Consider the following 25,214-nt stretch of genomic DNA (forward strand, 5'->3'; position numbering starts at 1 on the left):
ACCAGTGACCATTCAGGAGAGACCAAGTATTAAGAAATAAGTGCAATATAGAAATAAGTACAAAGTTTGACAATATTAAGGATGAAGACTTAATGCTCGGCTAAAGAGATTAAGGATTTGAAACTGGATTCTGACAGCTAACTTAACTCTCGGCAAGTGCTCTACCACTGAGCGCTTCTGGTTAACTCTCTGCCCAAGTCTTTTCAGTCTAATATTTTACCTATCTGAATTATTTTTTCCTTCCATGCTTTTCAATAAATTGGTAGTTACAGTATTCAATTTAGGGCTTCTAAACTCTTGCATTCCAATTCCTAGTAAGTGGCAGACATATATCAATATGAGCTGGGATAAGAGACATTGAAGTTAAACAACATGTATCCCTAAGGGGTAGCTCTTGGTTCCCAGTATAGAGAAAAACTCAACACAAAATTGAGAACTGGCCAGGCACCCGTTACATTCAGCCAAATAATCTGACAGCGGCACCAAGAGGGCAAATAGTTCTTCCTGAGATTACCCTCGATTGCCCAAAGAGGGCTTTCCCATATTAATAACCCACAGATCATTCAACAGTCAACCAGCCAAGGAGCTGGACATGTAAAGATTTAGCAGGACTTTATTTTATTTTATTTTTACTTAAATTATTTTACTTACTGGCTTGATTTGGCATATGTGTAATACAGGGCATTAGGTATTTAACTGTTTTTAATGTTAGAATCTTACTAGAATGCCCTGGAGTTAGTACACACTTTTCTTCATCTATGTTTTTTAGATCTACACTATTTAAAGGTCTCCAATACTTAGAAGTGACTCTAAGCTTTTGTAAAATCCTTAAAAACCAGAGATAATTTTATACACCATAACTAGCACATCAACCAGGCACCTAATAGGAGACAACCATTCTGTCACTAAACACATTTAAATGACAAGAGAATACTATATTATGAACTTTATGCCAGGGCTGGGGCTGTGGCTCAGTGGTCAATGGTAGAGCACTTGCCAAGCATTGCCTAGCACTTGTGAGGCACTGGGATCAATCCTCAGCACCACATAAAAATAAATAAATAAAATAAAAGTAGGTATTGTATCCACCTACAACTAAAAAAAAAGGCATAAAAAAATCTTTACGCCAACAAATTTAACTATTTCCATTAAATTAATAAATTCCCTTTTCTTTTTTAAATAAAACTCTTCCATATAGATAAAACATAAAACAGAGCTGGGTGAGATGGTGCACACCTGTGATCCCAGCTACCCAGGAGGCTATGGCAGGAAGATTTCAAGTTCAAGGACAGCCTCAGCAACTTAGCGAGACCCTGTCTCAAAAATAAAATAAAGGATTGGGATGAGTTCAGTGATAAAGTGTCCCTGGGTTCAACCCCCAGTACTACAAAAATAAAAGAAAGAAAATTACTTAAATGTTAGTTTTTCTTATCCTTTATTCAATACATTTCTAAGGTTCTGCCTCCATATAATGTGCCTCTATGGACCTCTACCTCAAACTCCCAGCCAGAATTCCTGAGTGCCCTGTTGCCTGGTACAGAACTGTCTGTCTTCTCCCAGCATTTGAAACTGTACCTAATTAATTCATTTACACAATTAAAACTATTGCTACCAGAGCCCTAGTCCAGAGCAGGTACCACCACCACCAGAGCAGGTAAAATGCCCATAAAATGCTCTCAAAAAAAGTCCCTTAGTCTTTTTTTTTTTTTAATATTTATTTTTCAGTAGTAGTTGGACACAATATCTTTATTTTATTTATGTGGTGCTGAGGATCAAACCCAGGGCCTTGCACGTGCTAGGTGAGTGCTCTACCGCTGAGCCACAACCCAGCCCCCCTTCTTTTTAAAATATCTTTATTTTGGGCTGGGGATGTGGCTCGGGCGGTGGCGCGCTTGCCTGGCATGCATGCGGCCCGGGTTCGACCCTCAGCACCACATACTAACGGGGATGTTGTGTCCGCCAAAAACTAAAAAATAAATATTGGAATTCTCTCTCTCTCTAAAAAAAAAATAAGTAAAAATAAAATATCTTTATTTTATTTACTTTTATATGGTTCTGAGGATCCAACCCAGTGCCTTACAAGTGTTAAGCAAGCACTCTACCACTGAGCTACAACCCCAGACCCTCTTTAGTCTTTTTGTATACGTGTATGTGTAGTGCTGGGGATGGAACCCAGGGCCTTATGCATACGAGGCAAGCACTCTTCCGACTGAACTATATCCCAAGCCCTCCTTAATCTTTTAGTTTAAGAAAAAATTAACTTTCTAGTAACGTTCTAGTGTCCTTTAAGCAAATGAAAGGGAAATGGGAGAGGCAATGACCAGTACAAATTCTTCAACTGCTCAATGTTGTTCCAACCCAAAGTAGCCATTTTGGAGTAAGTCAAAAAGTTTGAATGTATAACACAACTTGTCAACACAATTAGCAAAACACCCCTCTATACCCTACACCCAGTGGAACTGAGAAGTCTTAGAAATGCCACTGGTCCCTGGAAAGGCCAGTCAGCAGCTATTGTTTTTAAGGATGTCCTTCACCTCACATGGAGAAGGAACTCTAAAATGTGCCTCAGTCACTGTCCACCTCCTGTCACCAGGACCACCAGAGTCTCTTTATCTGTAGGACGCATCTGGTTGCTCACAGCCACACACATGCAAATACGTCAGGCATGCAGCTTAAGCACAGTTCTGCATGAATCTTACATGTATTCCCCACACGAGACAGGACATTCAGATTTAATAAGGTGCTCCTGAAAAAGCCCCAGAATGAGAGATGAACCTTGGGGCAGGGAGTCGAGATCAACAGGTCAGAGGGAAGGCAGGGATTCAGTCTTACACTGCTGCACCACCTGCTAGGCCCCTTTCTTCAAGCAGCCTTCTAAAACTCCCATTTTTATGTGGATGACTGTCATCGCAATCTCTTTGCTTTCTAACCATAACGGCCCTATAAAGTTGTGTTTTCAAAATAATTTTATTCAAGAGGGTGCATCTCCTGTCTTACCAAATACCCAAAGGCATTAAATACCCAAAGGCATTAAATACCCAAAGACATTAAATACCCAAAGGCATTAAGGTAAATTTTTGTTTTGTGAGAAATGAGCACCAACAAACCACCATGTCTTGAACACTTGAGGACAACCTCCCACATGCACAGAAGAAAGCATAACTGAGTAAGGACTCCCTCCTTACCTGGGCAATGGCTGCTTCATTATCTGCCAATCCCAACAAAAAGATCCTCACTTTGTCGATCTTCACGGGAACCGTCCTCCCTCTCCATTCCACTTCACTCATGGTAGCTGCCTGCTTGGCTCGAGTCTGCGTGATCAATGCCTGGAAAACAGTAAATAGTTAAAAGCTTTGACAGCGAAAAAAAGAAATCTACTGTCTCTTTCTATAATCAACATATCATACTCCTTATATAGTAGAGTACATAAAATTTTTGCTTAGATTCCTTTCTAATATCATATATAATTAGCTTATAAAAAGTCAAATATATTTTTTCTAATCTTTGACATTTCTTACTTTTTCTATGAATCTACATTGCTTGCTTAGAAAATAAATAAAATGAAATACAGTATTTAAGTAAAGAACTTTTTTGTTAAAAATGTAGACAGGGGCTGGGATTGTGGCTTAGCGGTAGAGTGCTTGCTTAGCACAGGCGGGACCCAGGTTCGATCCTCAGCACCACATAAAAATAAAGGCATTTGTGTTGTGTCCATCTACACCTAAAAAATAAATATTAAAAAAAAAAATGTAGACAGGGCTGGGGTTGTCGCTCAGTGGTAGGACACTTGCCTAGAACATGTGAGGCACTGGGTTCAATCCTGAGAACCACATAAAAATAAATAAAATAAAGTCATGTCCATCTCTAACCAAAAAAAATTTTTTTTTAAATATATAGGGGGCTGGGGATATAGCTCAGTTGGTAGAGTGCTTACTTCACATGTACAAAGCCCTGGGTTCAATCCCCAGAACCAAAAAAATAGATAGATAGATAGACAGACAGATACAATTTAGGTGTGGTAGCAGCATCAACCTGTAATCCTGACTACTCCAGAGGATGAAGCAGGAGGATCACAAGTTTTTGTTTTTGTTTAATATTTGTTAGTTGTTGATGTACCTTTATTATTTATTTATTTATATATGGTGCTAAGGATCAAACTAAGTGCCTCACACATGCTAGGCAAGTGCTCTGCCACTGAGCCATAACCCCAGCCCCGGAGGATCACAAGTTTAAGGCCAGTCCAGAAACTCAGTGAGATCCTGTCTCAAAATAAAAAAAGGGCTGCGGATATAGCTCAGTTGTGCAGCACCACTGGGTTCCCTACCCAGTACCACAAAAAACAAAATTAAAAAAAAAAAATAGATATAAACATGCATATATTAATAGCAACTATCCCTGGGGGATGGAATTATGAATTTCTTTCAAACCAAAGTTTTTCAAAAAAAATGTACATACTAGATTACCTCCAGTTTTTCAGCCAGGAGACCCTCAGTGCCCCCAGACCTCAATCTCATCTGCATGAGTTCATTGATGGCTGACTGGTCCCCTGAGAGAGAATCAGAGAAAGGAGAAAATCCTTAAGGGTCTGGTCTGTTTTCTTAAGAACCACTCAGTGCAGCTCACATTTACAGAGCTCTTTCCACTCCACAAGCACATGGTAGCAAGTCCACAGTATGATCTATTTTCTGAAGATAAGGCCTTTTGCAAAGAATGAACTTAACTGGAGCAGCGAAAACACTCTGGCAGATCCATGTACCTTAACTTTAAAAATCTATCCAAATCCACAGTGTACAATATCACAAATGAACCTTAATGTAAACTATGGATTATCAGAGATTATGATGTATCAATGTAGGTTCATCAATTGTAACAAATATACCACTCTGGTGGGGGACAATGATAAGAGGGGAGGTCATGCAAGTATGGGGTGAGGGGATAAATGAAAATTTCTGTACCTTTCTCTCAATATTGCTATGAACCTAAAATTGCTCTAAAAATGTTTAAAAAAAAAAAAAAACCTTGGCTAGAGAATTAAGCTTGCTCTTAGGGAGTTAAAGAAGGTGGCAGGATGGTAAGAGAAGCCAAGGAACTGCCTTCTGTAATGCTGAGCAGGGCCGATTTTGACATCTCAACTTTTGTCATGGATCAAAGCTCAGGCCAAGCATGGAAGCAAGGGAAGGGGTAAAAAGTTAAATAAACACTCCAGGCTCTCAAAAGAACTCCCAGCAAGTCCCCTACCAATGTTAGATGCACTGCCTCATTCCCTGCTCACCAATATTGTATGCACAGTAGCGGATGTTGGGGGAGATCTCTTCCACACGTTGGTTATACAGCACAGCCTGCTCCTCTGTGAAAGCGCTGGCGAGCTTCTCATAGATAGTTCTGCAAGCAAAAAAAAAAAAAAAAGGCCAGATTTACAGCAGCATTATTTTAAGAAAATAAAGAAAAAGGTGTCTAAGACCAAAAAAATGGTCCTTAGAAACTCTTTTTCCAACTGCCAGAACTAGTGTGTTCTAAGGATAAAAGAAAATAATCAACATTTCCACACAGCTTGAATTTGACCTTTAATCAAAACTTCAACAGTCTTTGGACCAGAAGACTCACTTGCATTTGTTAAAAGCCTCAATGGCGGCTTTCCATTCCTGATGTTCAAAGCGCAACATTCCTGAAAGGTAAGCCGTGTAAGCCTGCAGACGAATGGAGAAAGATGAACTGCTTCAATACCAAAGAACTGGCACTTTAGCCTAACTCTGATATCAAGAGTGTGGAGGTCAATGTTGAGTGCAGTGGTTCATGCCTATACACCCAGCAACTTGGGAAGTTAAGGCAGGAGGATCTCAAGTTCAAGGTTAACCTCAGCAACTTAGCGAGGCCCTAAGCAACTTAGCGAGGCCCTGCTCAAAATAAAAAATAAAAAGGGCTAGGGACGTGGCTTAGTGATTAAGAGCCCCTGGGTTCAATCCCCAGTACCAAAAAAGAAAATTGTGGGGAGGCCAAGGTGAGAGTGGTGACTCATGCCTGTAGTCCCAGCAACTCAGGAGGCAGAGGCAGGAGGATCACAAATCCAAGTCCAGCCTTGGCAATTTATCAAGATCCTGTCTCAAAATAAAAAGGGCTGGGGATATTGCTCAGTAGAGTGTTTGCCTAACAAGCCTGAGGCTCTGGGTTTTATCCCCAGTAAAACAAAACAAAACAACACGTTAAATATAACCTTACAATTTCTGTCATGTTTTTAAAAAATTTTCATTACCAAAACAACTTATTTTGTGAACTTTCCCAGGTAGAAGATGTGAGCTTTCCATCTACACACCAAAAGCACCATGACCTTTCTTCTAAAGTTAAAGCTAATTATAAAAACCCAAGAGCTTGAAAACAGAGGTATAATTTCATTTTTTATTATTTACTATTATTTTTCTTGATACTGGAGACTGAACCCAAGACCTTACACATGCTAAGCATGTCCTAACTCCAGGCCAAGTTTCAGAAAGGATTTTTCCTCTTCTATCAATTCATAAGGTAACAAACTCTCTTCTGTTTAGCTACAGATTATTTTTTTAAGGCCACATCTCTAATCTCCACAGTAAAACAACACTGGATTGTTAAGACATTAACCTGAGCCTCTAACTTGGTCTTGGCATCCACACGATTGCTCTCGCACAGGCGTTCCAATTCCTCTGCATGTTTCACGGCTTTGCGAAGGCGAGATAGCAAGTGAAACCGTTTTCGAGGTTCAGTGTTGGCTTCCTGTTTGAGCTGCATGGCATAGCTCCAGGCTCTTTCAGCATCCATCAGAACCAGAAGCAAATATCTAGACCAGAGAGAGGTGAGAAAGCTGAATAACGAAGGCCAGGACATTTAGACTTAGTACAGTCCCTGGGGCACAGCTTCCCACTTCGGGGTTCTTCTCTACTCAGAATCTCATTTCCTTCCTCCTCTCACAATATCAGCCTTGACTCCCAAATCAGGATTTACCTCAACTCAGGCTCCACCTCAGATTTCTAATCACCTGCTAGGCACATCTAATTGGAACTCCTGACCTCTCCCTCCTAAATTCTGTCAAACAGTGGTAGTCCAGGCATCTGATCTGGCTTCATCTTTGAATCAATACCTCCTTCATCCCAGTCCAGTTAGAAACTAAGTCCTCAAGAGGCAGTACTGAAGTGGTGATGAATGAAGGCTCCTGAGAACAGATTGGAATCCCAGTGCCTTCACTAGCTGTGTGACTTGAGTAAAGTACTAATTATTCTGTGTCTCACTTTCCCATGTAGTCATATACACAAGACCCTTAGACCAGAGAGCACTTCTTAAGTGCTCAATAAGCTAACTCCTTTATTACTATCCTGGGTGAATCTTTCTTCAAATTACTGTCTTAATCTTCTTTAAACTTAGAAAAACTAAGTCTCTCCAAAATAAAGAATCCTGCTATCCTAAGAGAGTCATATTTCATTACCTAATTTCTGACTCTAAATGGACCTCATGAGATCTAATCATTCAGTCCTGCACAACCCATCACTCTCTCTACACTCCAACTTTCTGACTATGCCCTCTACACAAGACTCCTAGACTCTGCACTGTTAGAGTAGGAACTAACATCTGTCTGAGCTTTCCCTCCTTTCCCTCTTCTATACACAACAAGGCATCTAGCTTATACCAGACCACTGGCGAGCACATGGGTTTTTTTGTAAATGCCCCCACAGTACATACTTTAGGATTTGCAGGCCATGATCCCTGTCACTACTACTCTGCTGTTGTAACACAAAAGTAAGCTATAAACAATAAAATGATTTGGTATGCCTGTGTTCCAGTAAAACTTTATTTACACAAACAAGTAGCAAGAAAATGATATAGCCCTAACTGAAGTTTGAGGAACTGACGTGGAGACATTCAATACACGTTGCTTGACAGACCGATTTTTCACCAAATGTGAAGTATCAGTGTACTCAGTGTGGAAACAGACATTACTGAAGTGATTCTGTGATAATTTACACACAGCTAAATTTAAGATATATTGATTTAAGTGTTAGACATTGAAATATGCATTCTACAATCTTATCTAATAATTGATTCCTTTTTTTCCCCTGAAACAATGGGGATTGACCCAGGTCCTTACACATACTAAGCATGCACTCTACCACTAAGCCGCACCCTCAGCCCGAAAATAACTGACTGGATTCTAATGACTAACTTTAACATTTACCATCCTAACACAGTTCCTGAACAAGCTACTGAATCTCTGAGCCTCAGTTTCTTCACTTTAGAATACAGGAATAGTATAAAATGCACATCCCACAGAGCTGCTGAGTCACATGAGATAATTAAAAGGTTTGAGATAATGTCTGGCACACTGTAACTATTCAATAGATCTATTAGCAAGATGTACTGAGTGCCTTGCACTCAGCAGTCAATACCTATTATCAGTCAGAAGATCTTCAGTTACTTTTTTCCCTGTGAATTTGTGTCTGTTGCCCATCTTAAAATTGAGTGTTTTCCGGAGACGTCTTTGTCTGCGGGAACAGTAGCCCCTGTAAGAAAATATAAGCAAAACTCTTTCAGCCAAGCTGGTGGTGCTTTGGATAAGATATTCTATATTAAGGTTGGAGGTTTAGGATATTCCACTTAAAGCGACTACAGATGTGACAATCAGCTGGCAATTACTGAAAAACTTAAAAACAAGTAAGGCAGTATGACTGGAACTGTAAAAACACAAAAGAGAGAGGACACAATGCCCATTCTCAGGAACCCACCCTCCAGTATAAGAGGATCATGCAGCTAAAAAGGCAACCAGGAAAACTAAGTAACTGTCAAATTCAATGAACATGTGTAATCATTCTGTTCTTATTAAAACTCTTGGCTAGAATGGATGAATGGTGGGCCTTGAAAGAATCAGTAGGATTTTGATGGCTGTAAAGGAGGAGAAGAGGCATCAGAAAGAGAATGAAGAAAGAAAGAACATGGAAAAAGAACTGCAATCATGAATAACAATAAGAAGGCAAGCTGGAAGGTGGTGTATGCCTGTAATCCCAGTGACTTAGGAGGCTAAGCAGGAGGATTTCAAGTTCAAGGCCAGCCTCACTCAGCAACTAAGTGAGGCCCCAAGCAACTTTATGAGACCCTGTCTCAAAATAAAAAATAAAAGGACTGAGGACTGGGGATGTAGCTCAGTGGTAGAGCACCCCTGAGTTCAATTCCAGTACCCCCCCCCCGCCAAAAAAAAGCAGCAGCCAGGGCATGGTGGCATACACCTATAATCCCAACAACCTGGGAGGATCACAAGTTTGAGGCCAGCCTCAGCAATTTAGCAAGGCCTTAAGTAAAATAAAAAAGTCCTATCAGGGCTGGGGTTGTGGCTCAAGCGGTAGAGAGCTTGCCTGGCATGCGGGTGGCCTGGGTTCGATCCTCAGCACCACATACAAAAAACAAAGATGTTGTGTCCGCCGAAAACTGAAAAATAAATATTAAAAAAGAAATTCTCTCTCTTTAAAAAAAAAAAAAGTCCTATCACAAAATTAAAAAAATTAAAGGGCTAGGGATTAGCACAGCAGTAAAGTGACCCTGGATTCAATTGCCAATACCCAAAACAAAAACAAAAAAGAACAAAAAAATCTTACTAGAACACAGATTATTAAAAAAAAAAAAAAAAAAAAGAAAGAAATAGGGTTGGGGATGTGGCTCAGTGGTAAAGTGCTTGCCTAGGAAGCATAAGCCCCTGGTTTTGAGCCCCAGCACCACACACACAAAATGATGATGATGATGATGATGATGATGATAATCTGAGTTAAATCTATGAACTGGACTTTCCCACTCAATTCCTAATATCAGTTTAATTATTTACTCATTTACACAAACATCAAATTGAACACTTACACGTTATGGGTGGAAATATATATTGGTAAATATTTTTGGCAATATGAATGCATTTTCAAGATCCTTAAAAATGTCATACTCTGAACCTCCAGTCTGCTTCTATACCGTGCTACACTTAAGAAATAATCAAGAGGCTGGGGCTGTGGCTCAGTGGTAAAGCACTTGCTTAGGATGTGTGAGGGACTGGGGTTGATCCCCAACACCACATAAAAATAAATAAAATAAAGGTATTGTGTTCATTTATAACTGAAATATTTTTTTAAAAAAGAAATAATGAAAACACAAAACAAAGAGCTATGAACAGAAATTCATGGGAACAAAAAAAATTTTTTGAGAGAGAGAGAGAGATTTATTTTTAATATTTATTTTTTAGTTTTCGGTGGACACAACATCTTTATTTTATTTTTATGTGGTGCTGAGGATCAAACCCAGTGCCTCATGCATGCCAGGCGAGCACGCTACCGCTTGAGCCACGTCCCCAGCCCAATACTTCTCTGTATTTCTATTTCTAATATACAGCAAAGAAATACAGGGGCTGGGGTTGCGGCTCAGTGATAGAGAGCTCACCACCTTGCATGTGCGAGATCCTGAGTTCGATCCTCAGCACCACATAAAAAATAAATAAGTGAAATAAAGATATTGTGTCCAACTACAACTAAAAAATAAATATTAAAAAAAGAAAAAGAAATACATGAGGGAGGCTGGGGCTTTGGCTCAGGGGTAGGGCGCTTGCCTCAAAAGTGAGGCATTGGGTTCAATCCCCAGCACCATATTAAAATAAATAAATAAATAAATGGTAGAGGTATGTACCCATCTACAACTAAAAATAATTTTTTTTAAAGAGAAAGTGAGAGAGAGAGAGAATTTTTTAATATTTATTTTTTAGTTTTCGGCAGACACAACATTGTTTGTATGTGGTGCTGAGGATCGAACCCGGGCCGCACGCATGCCAGGCGAGCGCGCTACCGCTTGAGCCACATCCCCAGCCCCTAAAAATAAATTTTTAAAAAACTAAATAAATTACTTTTTCCTCCCAGTGCTGGGCAATCACAGGACCTCAAGCAAGTTAGGCAAACATTCTACCAGAGAGCTACATCCACAACCCAGAAACATACGTGGCTTTTAAGCACACAATGAACAACTGCATTCATGATGAAATAAATGCAAATAAAAACCTTTTAAAGCAATAAAAACCATTTAAAGTCCAGCATGCATAAAACCCTGAATCTAATCCTTAGTACCACACACGCACACAAAATCTAGCCACTGGAATTACGGGCATGTGCCACCACGCCTGGATTCAAAAATCTAACTTTTTAAAAAATAAAGTCTAGCTAGATACAGTGGTACACACCTGAAATCCCAGCTACTCAGGAGGCTGAGGCAAGAGAATCACAAATTCAAGGCCAACCTGGGCAACTTAGTAAGATTCTGTCTCAAAATAAAAACAAAAAGAGAGAGGCTGGGGTTGTGGCTCAGCAGTAGAGCGTTCGGCTAGCACGTGCGAGGCCCTGGGTTCAATTCACAGCACGATATATAAATAAATAAAATAAAGGTATTGTGTTCAACTACAACTAAAAAATAAATATTAAAAAAAAAGAGGGGCTTGGATTGTAGCTCAGTGGTAGAGTGCTTGCCTAGCACATATGTATGAGGCCCTGTGTTCAATCCTCAGCACCACATAAAGACAAATAAATAAAATAAAGGTATTGTATCCATCTACAACTACAAAAAATATTTAAACAACAACAAAAAGAGCTGGGAATGTAGCTCAGTGGTAGAGCAACCTTGGATTCAATCTCTAGTAGAGACAGGAAGGAAAAAAGAGTCACTTAGGAGGTTGAAATGCTGAAGATGCAGCCAGATACAGTGGCCCACACCTACACCCAATTGGGAGGTTGAGGTGAGAAGTGAAAGTTCCAGGGCAACCTCAACAACTTAATGTGACCCCTTCTGAGGGAGGAAAAAATAGGACCATGGATGTAACTCAGTGGTAAAGCACCCCATGGTTCAATATCAGTACAAAAAATAAAACAAAAATCAGAAATGCTAATGATGCTTGATAATCTCTGAAGGTCTGAAATAACAAGTGGATTCTTTTCTGTAATTTTGTTGTTTGCAACAATTTCTGAACTTCTTACAGTTGTAAGAAACTAAAAAAGAAAAAGAAAAAAGCAGTTCCCCAACCTTGATAGGAGGAGATCAAATGAGGAATATATAACTAATAATGTTACTGAGGCTTGACTCTGGGTCCCAACAAATCAGTTCCAGCTACTTGATCATAAACACAAACAAACAAACAAAAAACTATGAAAAGCAAGAAAGGAACTTCAATCAATGTGGCCATATTGGGAAGGCAAAGTGAGATCAAGTGTCTCAAACCTATCTTTGGGATACTAACAAGAGATTTAGGTTTAAATAGAGGAAGAATTCTGGGCAGGGGGCAAGAGGTCTGCACAACAGTTTTGGTCAAACTGTGGCCTGGTTGATCCTTCTGTCCTATTCTGCAAGGTGCTCAGGAGAAGTCCTTATCATTTGAGGGGCAATCTCCACTTGCTACTCAGGGTGTTTAACTATCAGGCCTGTACTGGGAAGGGAGCAATTCAGTTCCCATGATTTCCAGGACCTGTTTCTGCTTAAGGGGGCAGTCTCATCGTGGGGTGATCTTTGTGCATGGCTCTGCTCTTCCAGGAAGGTGTAGGGCAATGACTGAAGAATTCTGGGCTCTATTCCGGGGTCCTGGAGCAACTTTATACAAGCTGGAAGTTGAATGTCCCTGTAAATCTTGAAAATGCCTTAATGATTCTTGGTGTTCTCAGTCTTGAAGGCAGATGAAATAGGTTAGGTAAATTTAGGGCTAATAAACCTGTATTACCTATAGAGCTGAGCAGAAATCTGAAAACAGATAAAATGAGAGCAGAAATTTATTCATTCACTGGGAATCTGTAGGCCCAAATGAAGATTTAGATCTCTTAGCAAAAACAACTTCCAATTCTCTGTTATAATAATATTTACCCAAAGAGTTACTTAAGAGATTTCCAGTAGATGGAAAGCTAAGAAGATAGTATCAAGTCCTATCTGACCCAGCATCTCAGAGGGGAGCATCATCTAGATTGAACACAACTGCTGAGCTAGAGTTGTGGCTCAGTGGAAGAGAGCTTTCCTAGTAGGTATGAAGCACTGGGTTCGATTCTCAGCACTGCATATAAATAAATGAATTTTAAAAAAAGGTCCATTGACATCTAAAAAAAATATTAAAAATAATAACAACACACAACTGCTGAGCTAGCTGCAGCAGCTGCTATGCTAGACAAGTTCAGGACTACTTAAATAAGGTAGCAATAAATAAGTATATGTCTACAAGCAACTGTCGGCCTAGAGAGTGCCATTTTCCATGAAGAATCTGTTGTGTAAAGGAAAAACCTGGGGGCAGGAGTTGTGGCTCAGTGGTAGAGCACTTGCCTGGTATGTGAGAGATACTGGGTTCAAGTCTCAGCATCACATATAAATAAATAAATAAAATAAAGGTCCACTGACCAAAAAAAAAAAAAAAAAAGTGGGCTGGGGTTATAGCTCAGTGGTAGACCACCTGCCTAGCACATGTGAGGCACTGGGTTCAATCCTCAGCACCACATAAAAATAAAGTAAAGGTATTGTGTCCATCTACAACTAGAAAAATATTTTAAAAAGAAACCTGAAATAGAATTGCTCCCTCAACAATCAACAGATTAATAGCCCATTTCTATTTAAATAAATAAATAATAAAAACTATCCCCAAATAATTTGACTTAAGCACAGTACTGATGTAGCTTGAGCAAGGCCATGGGTCCCATCCCCATCATCACAAACTTTATAATAAGATGAAGAAAAAGAAAGCTCAAGTTACCAAGGAGTCTGTATAGTGGAGCCACTTTCTTTAAACACATAGACACATGTGTGCACCATGCACAGACTCAGGTAAAATCTTCCCACTTTGCTGTTTCCCTGAGGGTAAAACTTCTTTAACTCATCATCTATAGTTGTTCTCTACTTCCTCACCTCATATTCTCCAATAGAGTAACTCAGGCTTCCATCTCTATTACTTCTCTAAACCTTCTCAAATGTCACCAATGATGCTAAACTTTAAAACATGGCACCACTCACAATCAGAAAAAGAAAGAAATGTTACGTTACAAATGTAATGAAATATACAGGACTTGCATGCTGAAAAACCACAAAATGGTAATAGAAAAAGTTAAAAATCTAGGGGCTGGAGTTGTGGCTCAGCGGTAGAGCGCTCGTCTAGCATGTGTGAGGCCCTGGATTTGATCCTCAGCACCACGTAAAAGTAAACAAATAAAAGTATTTAAAAAAAAAAAATTAAAGATCCAACTAAATGAAAAAACATGGGTGTTCATGGATTAAAAGATTCAACATAGTAAAAAATGTCAATTATACCCAAATTGATATGCATCTTTAGTGCCATTCCTATCTAGACAGCCAAGCTAGCTTTCCCTCTTATAGGGTTGGCAGACATGCCAGAATAATGGGAATTAAGAAGTGGGCCAGACTTCAAAGTTATGGAATTAAGATAACACACATGCAGACCTGAGGCTGGGAAGCCAGCTCAGCCTCAAAGACTATGTGGGGCTGGGGATGGGGCGCAACAGTAGCACACTTGCCTGGCATGTGTGAGACACTGGATTCGATTCTCAGCACTGCATATAAATAAATAAGATAAAGGTCTATCAACAACTAAAAAAATATTTAAAAGACTATGAGGTCAAAAAAAAAAAAAAAAAAAGGCTATGAGGTCAACAGAGCTATCAAGAAGCCAGAGATATGAAAAAGAAAATAATTTAAAAGCAAACTCTGGGGCTGGGGATGTGGCTCAAGCGGTAGCGCGCTCGCCTGGCATGCGTGCGGCCCGGGTTCGATCCTCAGCACCACATACAAACAAAGATGTTGTGTCCGCCAAGAACTGAAAAATAAATATTAAAAAATTCTCAAAAAAATAAAAAATAAAAAATAAAAGCAAACTCTGGTGCACAGGGGAACTTTTTGAGATGATGAAATCACTCTATATATCTCAATTTGTAGTGACCACCTAACTACATACACCTGTCAAAACTCAAACTGTATACCTACTATATATAAACAATAGTTAAATAAAACTGACTTTATAAAAAAAATAAATAAGGATGTGTCAAAGGTCACAGTAGCCACCAGAAAGGTTATACTATGGGTCAATTTAAGCATCAAAATTAAACAGATTACATGTCAAAATAAAATAGGATATTATGAGTACATACAGATACAAATTAATACATTGTAACCTTAAGAATAGTATATTTAGAACCCTCCACAGCAGGCCTATAATCCCAGAGGCTCTGTAATCCAGCAGCTCAGAAGGCTGAAGCAGGAGGTTCTTGAGTTCAAAACCAGCCTCAGCAAACAAAAGGAAGGCGCTGAGTGAATCAATTCAGTGAGACCCTGTCTCTAATAAAATACAAAACAGGGCAGGGATGTGGGTCAGTGGTTGAGTGCCCTGAGTTCAATCCCTAGAACCAAAAACATAACCCAAAGAATAGGATATTTAGGGCTGGGGTTGTGGCTCAGTGGTAGAGCACTCGCCTAGCTCCTGAGAGGCCCTGGGTTCCATCCTCAGCACCACATCAAAGTAAATAAATAAAATAAAGATATTGTGTCCATCTACAACAAAAAAATAAATATTTTTAAAAAGAATACAATATTTACACAGTTTCAAAATATCTCCTCATAAAATACTTCCTAATTACAAAAGGAAAATGGGTAACTTTCCAGTGGAGAAGCCTGCCCCAACCCACCCTTATCAAATGAAACTGGACAAACTGAAATCATGTGCCTCTGGATGGGCAGGATAGGAACTCAACATCACTTCTGTGATATTCTTGCCAAAGACATATAAGGTAAATCTCATCATAAAGAGACATCAAATAAACCCAGCTGAGTAATGTTCCACAAAATAACTGGCCTGTCATCTTGTTCAAAGTCAAGATCTTGCCAGGTGCACTGGTGCATGCCTGCAATCCCAGTAATTCAGGAGGCTGAGGCAGTAGGATTGCAAGTTCAAGGCCAGCCTCAGCAACTCAGCAAGACCCTAAGAAACTCAGCAAAATAAATAATAATAATAAAATAATAATAAAAGGATTGGGGATGTAGATCAGTGGCTAAGTACCCCTGGGTTTGATACTGGGTAACAACAACAACAAAAAAAAAGAGTCAAGACCATGAAAAGACTGAGGATCTGAGCTAGAGTTAAGATTAAAGAGAACATGACCACTATATACAATGCACAATTCTGAATTGGATCCTTTAGCTATAAAGGAAACTACTAGAACAACTAGGGAATCTTGAATGGGATTTGAAGATGAGAAGATAGTAATTTAGGAGCTGGGGATGTGGCTCAAGCGGTAGCGCGCTTGCCTGGCATGCATGCGGCCCGGGTTCAATCCTCAGCACCACATACAAAACAAAGATGTTGTGTCCGCCAATAACTAAAAAATAAATATTAAAATTCTCTCTCTCTCTCTCTCTTTAAAAAAAAAAAAAAGATAGTAATTTATCATCAGTTCCCTGATTTTGATTGCTCTGCAGCCGTTATATGGTAAAATGTCCTTCTTTGCTAAAAATGTACAGTATTCAGAGGTAACTGACAACACAAATGCAATTTACTTTCAGTGATTCTGAAAAGGCCTGTTATTTGCAGGGTAATTACAACTTTTCTACAAGTCTCAGTGTTTAAAAAAATACATTTTAAAGAAATTAGGATAAACAATAAAGACTATTTTTACATTATTCTCAATACTGTATGAGATGATAGTAAGAAATTAAGGTTAATTCAGTTAGGTGGGATAACTGTATTTTTGGTTATTTTTTTCAAAAGCTTTATTTGGCTGGTTATGGTGGCAAATGCCTGTAATCCAAGCTACTCAGGAAGCTAAGGCAGAAAGACTGAAAGTTTGAGGCAAGTTTGAGGCAACCTTGTAAGATCCTGCCTCAAATTAGATTTTTAAAAAAGAAGCCAGGTGCAATGTAGCCTGTAATCCCAACAACTCAGGAGGCTGAGGCAGAAGGATCACAAGTTCAAGGACAGCCTAAGCTATTTAGCAAGACAGACTCTGTCTCAAAAAATAAAAAAGGGCAAAAGATGTAGCTGTGTGGTAGAGCACCCCTGGATTTAATTCCCAGTACCATATAAAACATACATACAAAAAAAAAAAAAAAATCTTAAAAAGGGCTGGGGCCAGGTGTAATGGTGCACACCTATAAACCCAGAAGCTCCGGAGGCTGAGGCAAGAGGATTGCAAGTTCAAGGTTAGCCTGGGAAATTTAGTGAGTCCCTGTCTCAAAATAACAAATAAAAAGGGCTGGGGGTATAGCTTTACCAGTGGCATTCATTACCTGAGATCAATCCCCAGTACTAAAAGAAGGAGTATGGTACTATGTGATGCTATGCACACATATTTTTTAAAAAAAGCAAACCTAATCTAAGGTCATGATAGTGGTGACCCATGGAAAGAGTTTGTGATTTGAAGGGACAAATGAGGATTTCTGGGATATTGATAATGTTTTATCTGATAACCTGGATGCTGGTTATATACTTTTAGATGCAGGATCTATATACTTTTCTGTTTATAAATTATACTAAATAACTGGCATGGTGGTTCACATCTATAATCCTAGTGGCTAAGGAGGCTCAGATACGAGGATTGAAAGTTCAAAGCCATCCCAGCAACAGCAAGGTGCTAAGCAACTCAGTGGGACCCTGTCTCTAAATAAAATATAAACAAAGCTGGGATGTGGCTCAGTGGTCAAGTGCCCCTGAGTTCGATCCCTGGTATCCACCCCAAAAAATTATACTTAAATAAAATTTAAAGATCCTTCAAAAGTAGATGAAACAGGACAGAAAGTTGATCATTGCGATGAAGAGACAGATTCATAGGGTTCAAAGGACTATTAGCTCTACATGTGTTTGGAAATTTCCTTAATAATAAAAAATAAATAAATAAATAGTTCCCTGCTTAAGACTCTCTAATGGCTTCCTGCGACACCTACATTAATATTTGAACTCATTATTCCAGCCCTGTCAATTTCTCCCACTTCATCTCACACCATCTTGCTCACTCTGCCCAGTCCTGTTCACCCATCACCAAATGGCTGACTCCTCAGCCTTCAGGTTCCTGTTAAATGCTTCATCTCAGAAAGGCCTTTTGTCTGACCCAGGCACAATGACACAAGCTGGTAATCCTAGCAACTCAGGAGGCTAAGGCAGGTGGACAAGTTCAAAGCCAGCCTCAGCAAAAAGCAAGGCCCTAAGCAACTTAGCAAAACCCTGGGGGGATGTGGCTTGTGATAACACGTCCCTGGTCAGGCCTTTCCTGACTCACCCCCAGTCTAATACCCCTTCATAAGAGTTCCTTTCTTTAATTTTCACCATAGTCTGACAATTGTGTTTGTGTAATTTGTTTTGCTTATAAATTTCCCAAGAGGAAGAACTTTGCCTCTGTTATTTAGTACTCTCTGGTGCCTAGAACAGTGTTGTGCTTTTGATAGGTGCTCACTAAATGTTTTTGAATGAATGAGTAGATGAACAAGAATCTAAGATGTATTCAATCACCAGAACCAAGAAAGAAAAAGAAAATGAGATATTGAGTGTTTTCATTTTAAACATTAAGGGGAATTTCTATGCTATAACAAACTTCAAGTTGAATTTAATTTGACTTAAAAAAATGACTGTGTAATATTCATTATTTGAAAGCAGAGATACCTATTTCTAGATTGCAGGTATTATGAGGTTTGACTTCCTTATATTAAAAAGTACTGCTAGGGCTGGGGTTGTGGCTCAGTGGTAGAGTGCTCGCAAACATAGGCAAGGCCCTGGGTTTTGATCCTCAGCACCACATAAAAATAAATTAATTAATTAAAGATATTGTGGCCAACTACAACTACAAAACAAATATTTTTAAAAAATTAAAAATTTTAAAAAATAAAAAGTACAGCTAAACACTGAATTTACCCAAAATTAGATAGAGATATATGGTTAAGATAAAAAATGATTACTATAACTACCTGTTATTTTTCAGAAGCCTTCAAATGTATCTGAAAAATTGTGAGGCAAAATGAATAAAAATGATGTTGGCTCCTTTTATTCATTATAAAATCTTTTTTTTTTTTTTTTTTGGTACTGGGGATTGAATCCAGGAGCATTTAACCCTAAGTCACATTCCCAGCCCTTTTTCATATTTTATTTAGAGACAAGGTCTCATTGAGTTACTTAGGGCCTCACTAAGTTGCTGAGGCTGGCTTTGAACTTGCAATCCTCCTGCCTCAGCCTCTGAGCCGCTGGGATTACAGGCATGCACCACAGTGCTCAGCTTATTATAAAATTTTAAATTTTGTAGGTATACTTTCTGATATAGCAGATTTAGTGGCATGTAATATACTGATATTAACAAAAGCAAACCAAGTTTAAAAATCCCACAATGATCTCCCCATATCTTATACACGATACTAACCTGTACCTCTGAAAATCTCCATGTCGTAAACCATGCTGCTGCTGGGATTCCTTAATAATCTGAAGAACTAGAGTCAAGATTAAGGAAAAGCTTATAATGGCAAGAATCCAAATAAATCAAAGCCCATACCACTCTGTGTGTCAAACAACAGCACATTAAGTATTTGTGAAATTCTTGGTACATTAACTAGTGAAATATTCTGTAACAAATTTTAAACAACTGACTTGTCACAGAATAGGGTTAAGTTTGCAGAAAAGTTGATTGTCTGAACTGTTACAATTTTCAAACTAAAAAAGGAAGGCATTACTAGCCACTGGAGATTGCCAAAACCCAATAGCTTAAATAAATTGCTGGATTCTAAATGCTAACTATAACTGAGGTGGTTCCCACTGATTTATACCTAAACACCACATTTTATTCATTCAAACATATCTAGGTTGTAAATGACATGTACTTCTATTTGCCTCAACATCTACCAAATATAACTTTCCTTAACAGCTGAGATGCTTCCAGAGCCTATGTTTAGCTCGTTAACAAAGCTAGACCATAGAGTCCATAAAAACATTAAAGTTTTTCTTGTAAAAGAAGAATCCCTAACCAAACTCTCCTTTTTAAGTTTTGTTTGTCTTGCAGTACGGGGGACTTAACCAAGAGTGCTCTACCACTGAACTATATCCCCAGCTCTTTTTATTTTTAAGTCAGGGTCTGCTAAGATGCCCTTGAATTTGTAATCCTCCTACCTCAGACTCCTGGGTTGTTGGGATTAAAGGCATGTACCAGCAAGTCCAACTGGAAATCTTTAAATATTTAAGATGTACCAAACTTTAGGAAGCCCAAAGATCTTTATGTACAATTTTAGTTTTCTTTTAACTTTCCCTCAACCCCTCTCCATTATTCATTCATTAAATAATAATAAAATAATTAATTGTTTTTTAGTTATTATTTTTAAGTGGTGATTCTTTCAATAATTAACAAGGGTCAATGAGTCAGACAAGGTGGTACACACCTATAATCCCAGCAACTCAGGAGGCAGGAGAATGGTAAGTTGGAGACTAGTCTGGACAACTTACCAATTTGAAATAAAATTTAAAAGAAAGAAGGGCTGGAGATGTAGCTCAATAATAGATTGCTTGCCTAGCACACCTAGACCCTGGATCCAGTTCCCAGTAGGGAGAAAAGGTGATAATGACATATGGAGCCCATAGTATGATCAGAGCATTCTAACATCCATCTGGAACAATACCACCAAATCCAAACTCCTGAAAACAACCACATTAAGATATTAAGCTGAATGTGTTATTTCAGAAATTTGCCCACATTTTCTTTGCTATTCATTTCAAAATGTCAACTGGGGGATGTAGCTCAGTAGTGGAGTGCTTGCCTAGATTGTGTGAGGACCTGAGTTCAAACTCCAGCACCACACATTGACATATACAATAATGAAAACTACAAATCCAGCTCTTCTGAAGACTCCCAACAAGATTAAAATGCCTATGGACTTATGAGAAAACTACACAAATGATTAACAAGCTATGATAATTTACATTCAAAACGGGCCAGAAGCTTTTCCTCAGCTGTCAATCTTTACCTCCACTTCCAAAGCATCAAGCTTGGAAATCAGCAGTTTGTGACAGCTGTCAGACAAGAGCATTAAGTTCAAACGTCAGTTTCCTCTGCCCAGTTCAGTGGCTCAAGGTAAGAAGGCAAGAGCACAGCAGCGTGGCCAGAAGCATCAAACCTGGGACTTGCCCTCCAAATGGACAACTGCGGGCCAGCAAGAGAAACCTGCCCAATATCTATGTGCCACCTGGAAGGAAAGGATATCCCCCGACCTGGAAGGCAAAGGGGATGCGAAGAAAGACTGGTCGAGAAAAAGACCCTGAACCTTTAAGGGTCAAAAAGTAGGAGCAACCGAAATCACAACCCCCAGCCTCTCGGGCCCAAGACGTGCCAGGACCTGCTGCCTCTCCCGCCCCCAGCCCAACAGATCGACACGTAGTCATTACGAGTTAGGCCATTATTCTAGGATACTCTCCAAACTCAGGCTATCCCCGAACTCCTTGTTTGCCTTCGATCCAGCTGAAGGGCGTTCGTTTTCTTTATTTTCCTCTCCTCCGCGTCCACCGCTGCTACCGGTGCTACCACCGCCGCCGCTGCCGCCACCCGGGACTTGCTTCTCAGCCGCCATCTTGCCCCTGCGCCGCAGAGCAGGACGGGATAGGGGAGGCGAGACGACCCAGCGGGAGAGAGCGGCACCTGGCCGGTCGGGCTGATGGGATTTGGGCGGACTCCGCCGCGGACGCCCCTTCGTGCGCTTGTTGGGGCGCGCCTGCGCGTGGTTGGGCTTTCCCGGGCTCCTGAGTCGTGGCGGGAGAGGTTGGAGGTTCGCAACCTCTGCGGCACCCTGGCAGCTGAGGTTTTTTCCAGGGCAGTCCCACCTCTGGTCCACCAGGGATGGGAAGAACGTCGATGGATGACCACTTCCTGCATTTCTGCAAGGGGGATCGGACTCCACGTCCCGCACATCAGAAAGCGCGGGACTAAGAATTTTTGATTCCGAGCGCTCTGCCTAAATGGGAATTTAGGAGATAGGGGTTCCTTGTTCCGAAGCAACCCGATAGTAAGGGACCGCTTCTGGGCTTTTCTCCTGGGCGAACGGTGAGAGCAATGGCTGGAGGAAGGTCGCGCACTCAGCAGTCTGTGCCCCGGTGGGGACTTTCTCAGGCGGCTTGGACCTGTGGCATTCTCTGGATTGTGGGGCGATGAATCCAGGGACCGAGAGTGTTGAGACGTGGGAGGATAAGAATCTGCTCTACAGTAGGGCACTGCAGTTTCTGGAGTCTAAATCTGAAGACTCCCATCCCTGCTGCATCATTTCTGCTTGGGAAATATTAGGCAAGTGATTTAATCTCCCTCTAAATTGATGAAAGGAGGATAATCCATTAAAACGGATGTTTTAAAAATTAAAATGGCCAGATGCGGTGGTGCCTGCTGGTAGCCCCAGTTAATTCGGAGGCTGAGGCAGGTGTGTTGCTTGAGCTCAGAAGTTAGAGGCCAGCTTGGGTAGTAAAGTGAGACCCTGTCTCAAATAAATAAATAAATAAATAAAATTGACACTGGATGTGGTGGCATACGCCTGTAATCCTAGCAACTTTGGAGGCTGAGACAGGAGGATTGCAAGTTCGAGACCAGCCTCAGCAACTCAGCGAGACCCTGTCTCAAAAAAGAATGTAGCTCAGTGGTAAAGCCCCAGAGGGTTCAATCCCCAGCATCCCTAAATAAATAAATAAGTTAAATTGACTTTTCAAAGTAAGCCTCTTCTCTGCCATGTGCACTGGTGCACACCTGTAATCCCAGAAACTGGGGGAGGCTGAGGCAGAAGGATAGGAAATTTAAGGCCAATTTAGGCAATTTAGTGAGACCCTAAATTGTGTATTTAACCATAATAAAATAAAAAATAAAAAGGTCTGAGGATGGAGCTCAGTGCTAAAACACCCCTTGGTTCAATCCCCAGCACCAACAATAATGATAAAAACTAATAGAATGGTACAGCCACTGTGAAATACAGTGTGGAGGCTCTGCACGAGTTAAAAGTAGAATTGCCATATGCTCTGGCAAGTCCACTCTGGGTATACATTCCAAAGGATTGATAGCAGGTTCCAGATGAGATATTTATACATTCACGTTCATAGCAGCACTATTCACAGTAGACACAAGATGGAAACAATCCATTATCCTTTGAAGGATAACATGTGGTGTATCCATACAATGGAATATTACTCAATCTTAAAAAGGAGTAAAATTCTGATATATGCTACAATATAGATGAACCTTAAGAATAGTATACTAAGTTAGCCTGTCACAAAAGAATCCCATTTATCAGAGGTACCTAGAATAGGAAAATTCTTAGACACAGTAGGATAATGGGTTTTTTTTGTGTGTCTGGGGAGGGAAAGAAATGGGGTGTTGTGTAATGAGTTTCAGTTCTGCAAAAATGAACTGAGTTCTGGAGATTGGCTGAAACAATGTGAACATACTACTGAACTATACACTTAAAAATGGTAAAGTGAGCCAGGTGCAGTAGCCCACACCTGTAATCCCAGTGACTGGGGAGACTGAGGTAGGAGGATTGTAAGTTTGAGGCCATTCTCAGCAACTTAGCCAGACCCTCAGCATTTTAGTGAAACCCTGTCATAATATAAAAAATAAAAAGGACTGGGGATGTGGCTCAGTGGCAGAGTGCCCCTCGGTTTAATCCCCAGTGCCAATAAAAAGGTTAAAGTATTAAATTTATGTGAAGTGTATTTAACCACAATTAAAAATATTTTTTAAATATTTATTTTTTAATTGTAGGTGGGCACATAATATATTTATTTCATTTTTATGTGGTGCTGAGGATTGAACCCAGTGCCTCATGCATGCTAGGTGAGCACTCTACCACTAAGCCACAACCCCAGCTCTAAAAATATTTCTTTTAGGATTGGGGATATTGCTCAGTGGTAGAGCATTTGCTTAGCATGTTCAAGGCCCCAGCACCACAAAAATAACAATAAATTGTTTGATTTTAAAAATAAGTGGCTAGCTGGATGCAGTGGCACATGCCTGTGATCCCAGCAGATGGGGAGGTGGAGGCAAGAGGACTGGGAGTTCAATGTCCGCCTCAGCAACTTAGCGAGGCCCTAAGCAACTCAGCAAGACCCTGTGTCTAAAATATTTTAAAAAGGCCTGGGCGGGCTGGGGTTGTGGCTCAGCAGTAGATCGCTCACCTAGCACAGCCCTGGGTTCAATTCTCAGCACCACATAAAAACAAAATAAAGGTATTGTGTCCAACTACAACTAAAAAATAAATATTTTTAAAAGGGGGGGAGCTGGGGATGTGGGTCAGTGGTTGAGCATCTCTGGGTTCAAACCCTGGTACCAATAAATAAATAAATTAATTAATTAAAATGGCTAAATGCCTATCAGCAAATAAATGGAAAATAGAATGTGCTAAAATCATGCCATGGAATATTATTTGGCGATAGAAAGGAAAGAAGTACTGATGGTGCTATAACATAGATGAACCTTGAAAACATTATTCTAAGTGAAAGAAGCAAGGCACAAAAGGCCACATATTGCATGGTCTGTTTGTATGAAACACCAGGAATAGGCAATGTTTTAGAGACAGAAAGTTGATTAGTGGTGACCTAGGCCTGGGGAAGGGGGATGGAAAAGGGAAAGTGAGGCCCACTGGTAAAGGGCAGGGACTTCTTTTGGTGGGGAGGAATGATTGTAGTGCTTGTTGCACAACTCTGAACCAAATAAATCCTTTAAATGGGAAAATGGTATGATGTGAATTTTATTTCAATAAAGCTGTTACCAAAAAAAAAAAAAAAGGTTATACGCCAGGAACAGTGATTTGTGCCTGGAATTCCAGCAACTGGAAAGCTGAGGCAGGAGAATTGAAAGTTCAAGACCAATCTGGGCAACTTTAGTCAGCCCTGATTCAAAATAAAAAATAAAATGGGCTGGGAATGTAGTTCAGTGGGAGGGTACTCCTGGGGTCAATGCCCAGGACCACAAGAACAAAGCTCAGATTATGTTAGTCCTCTAGTAAAAATCCTGCACTGCCTCCTCATTTTACTAGACTGAAGGCCACAATCCTACCAGGCATGGTGGTGCAGTCTGTAGTGCAGGGACTCCAGAGGCTGAGGCAGAAGGATGGTAAGTGCCAGACCAGCTTTAGCAGCTTAGCAAGGCCCTAAAGAAGTTTACCAAGACTCTCTCTCAAAATAAAAAACAAACAAACAAAAAGGCTGGAGATGTGGCCCAGTA

At 40.1% G+C, this 25,214-nt stretch overlaps 1 protein-coding gene across 1 annotated transcript in view; it reads right to left on the bottom strand.

Annotated features, from left to right (window-relative positions):
- Srp68 (signal recognition particle 68) overlaps nt 1-21,605 on the bottom strand; it is a 38,963-nt gene extending 17,358 nt beyond the window's left edge. Inside the window, exons 1-8 of the mRNA XM_046449496.1 lie at nt 21,432-21,605; nt 19,401-19,467; nt 8,409-8,522; nt 6,613-6,808; nt 5,605-5,687; nt 5,273-5,382; nt 4,464-4,546; nt 3,186-3,326 (exon numbers count right to left, since the gene is read on the bottom strand). Coding sequence (XP_046305452.1) covers nt 3,186-3,326; nt 4,464-4,546; nt 5,273-5,382; nt 5,605-5,687; nt 6,613-6,808; nt 8,409-8,522; nt 19,401-19,467; nt 21,432-21,588 — 951 coding nt within the window. The 5' untranslated portion in view covers nt 21,589-21,605. The remainder of the gene's footprint in view (nt 1-3,185; nt 3,327-4,463; nt 4,547-5,272; nt 5,383-5,604; nt 5,688-6,612; nt 6,809-8,408; nt 8,523-19,400; nt 19,468-21,431) is intronic.
- Between the last annotated feature and the right edge of the window lie 3,609 nt (nt 21,606-25,214).

Source organism: Marmota monax, unplaced genomic scaffold (assembly GCF_021218885.2).
Source record: "Marmota monax isolate L192 unplaced genomic scaffold, Marmota_monax_Labrador192_F-V1.1 WCK01_AAM20220418_F8-fsc00292, whole genome shotgun sequence".
Classification (NCBI taxonomy): domain Eukaryota; kingdom Metazoa; phylum Chordata; class Mammalia; order Rodentia; family Sciuridae; genus Marmota; species Marmota monax.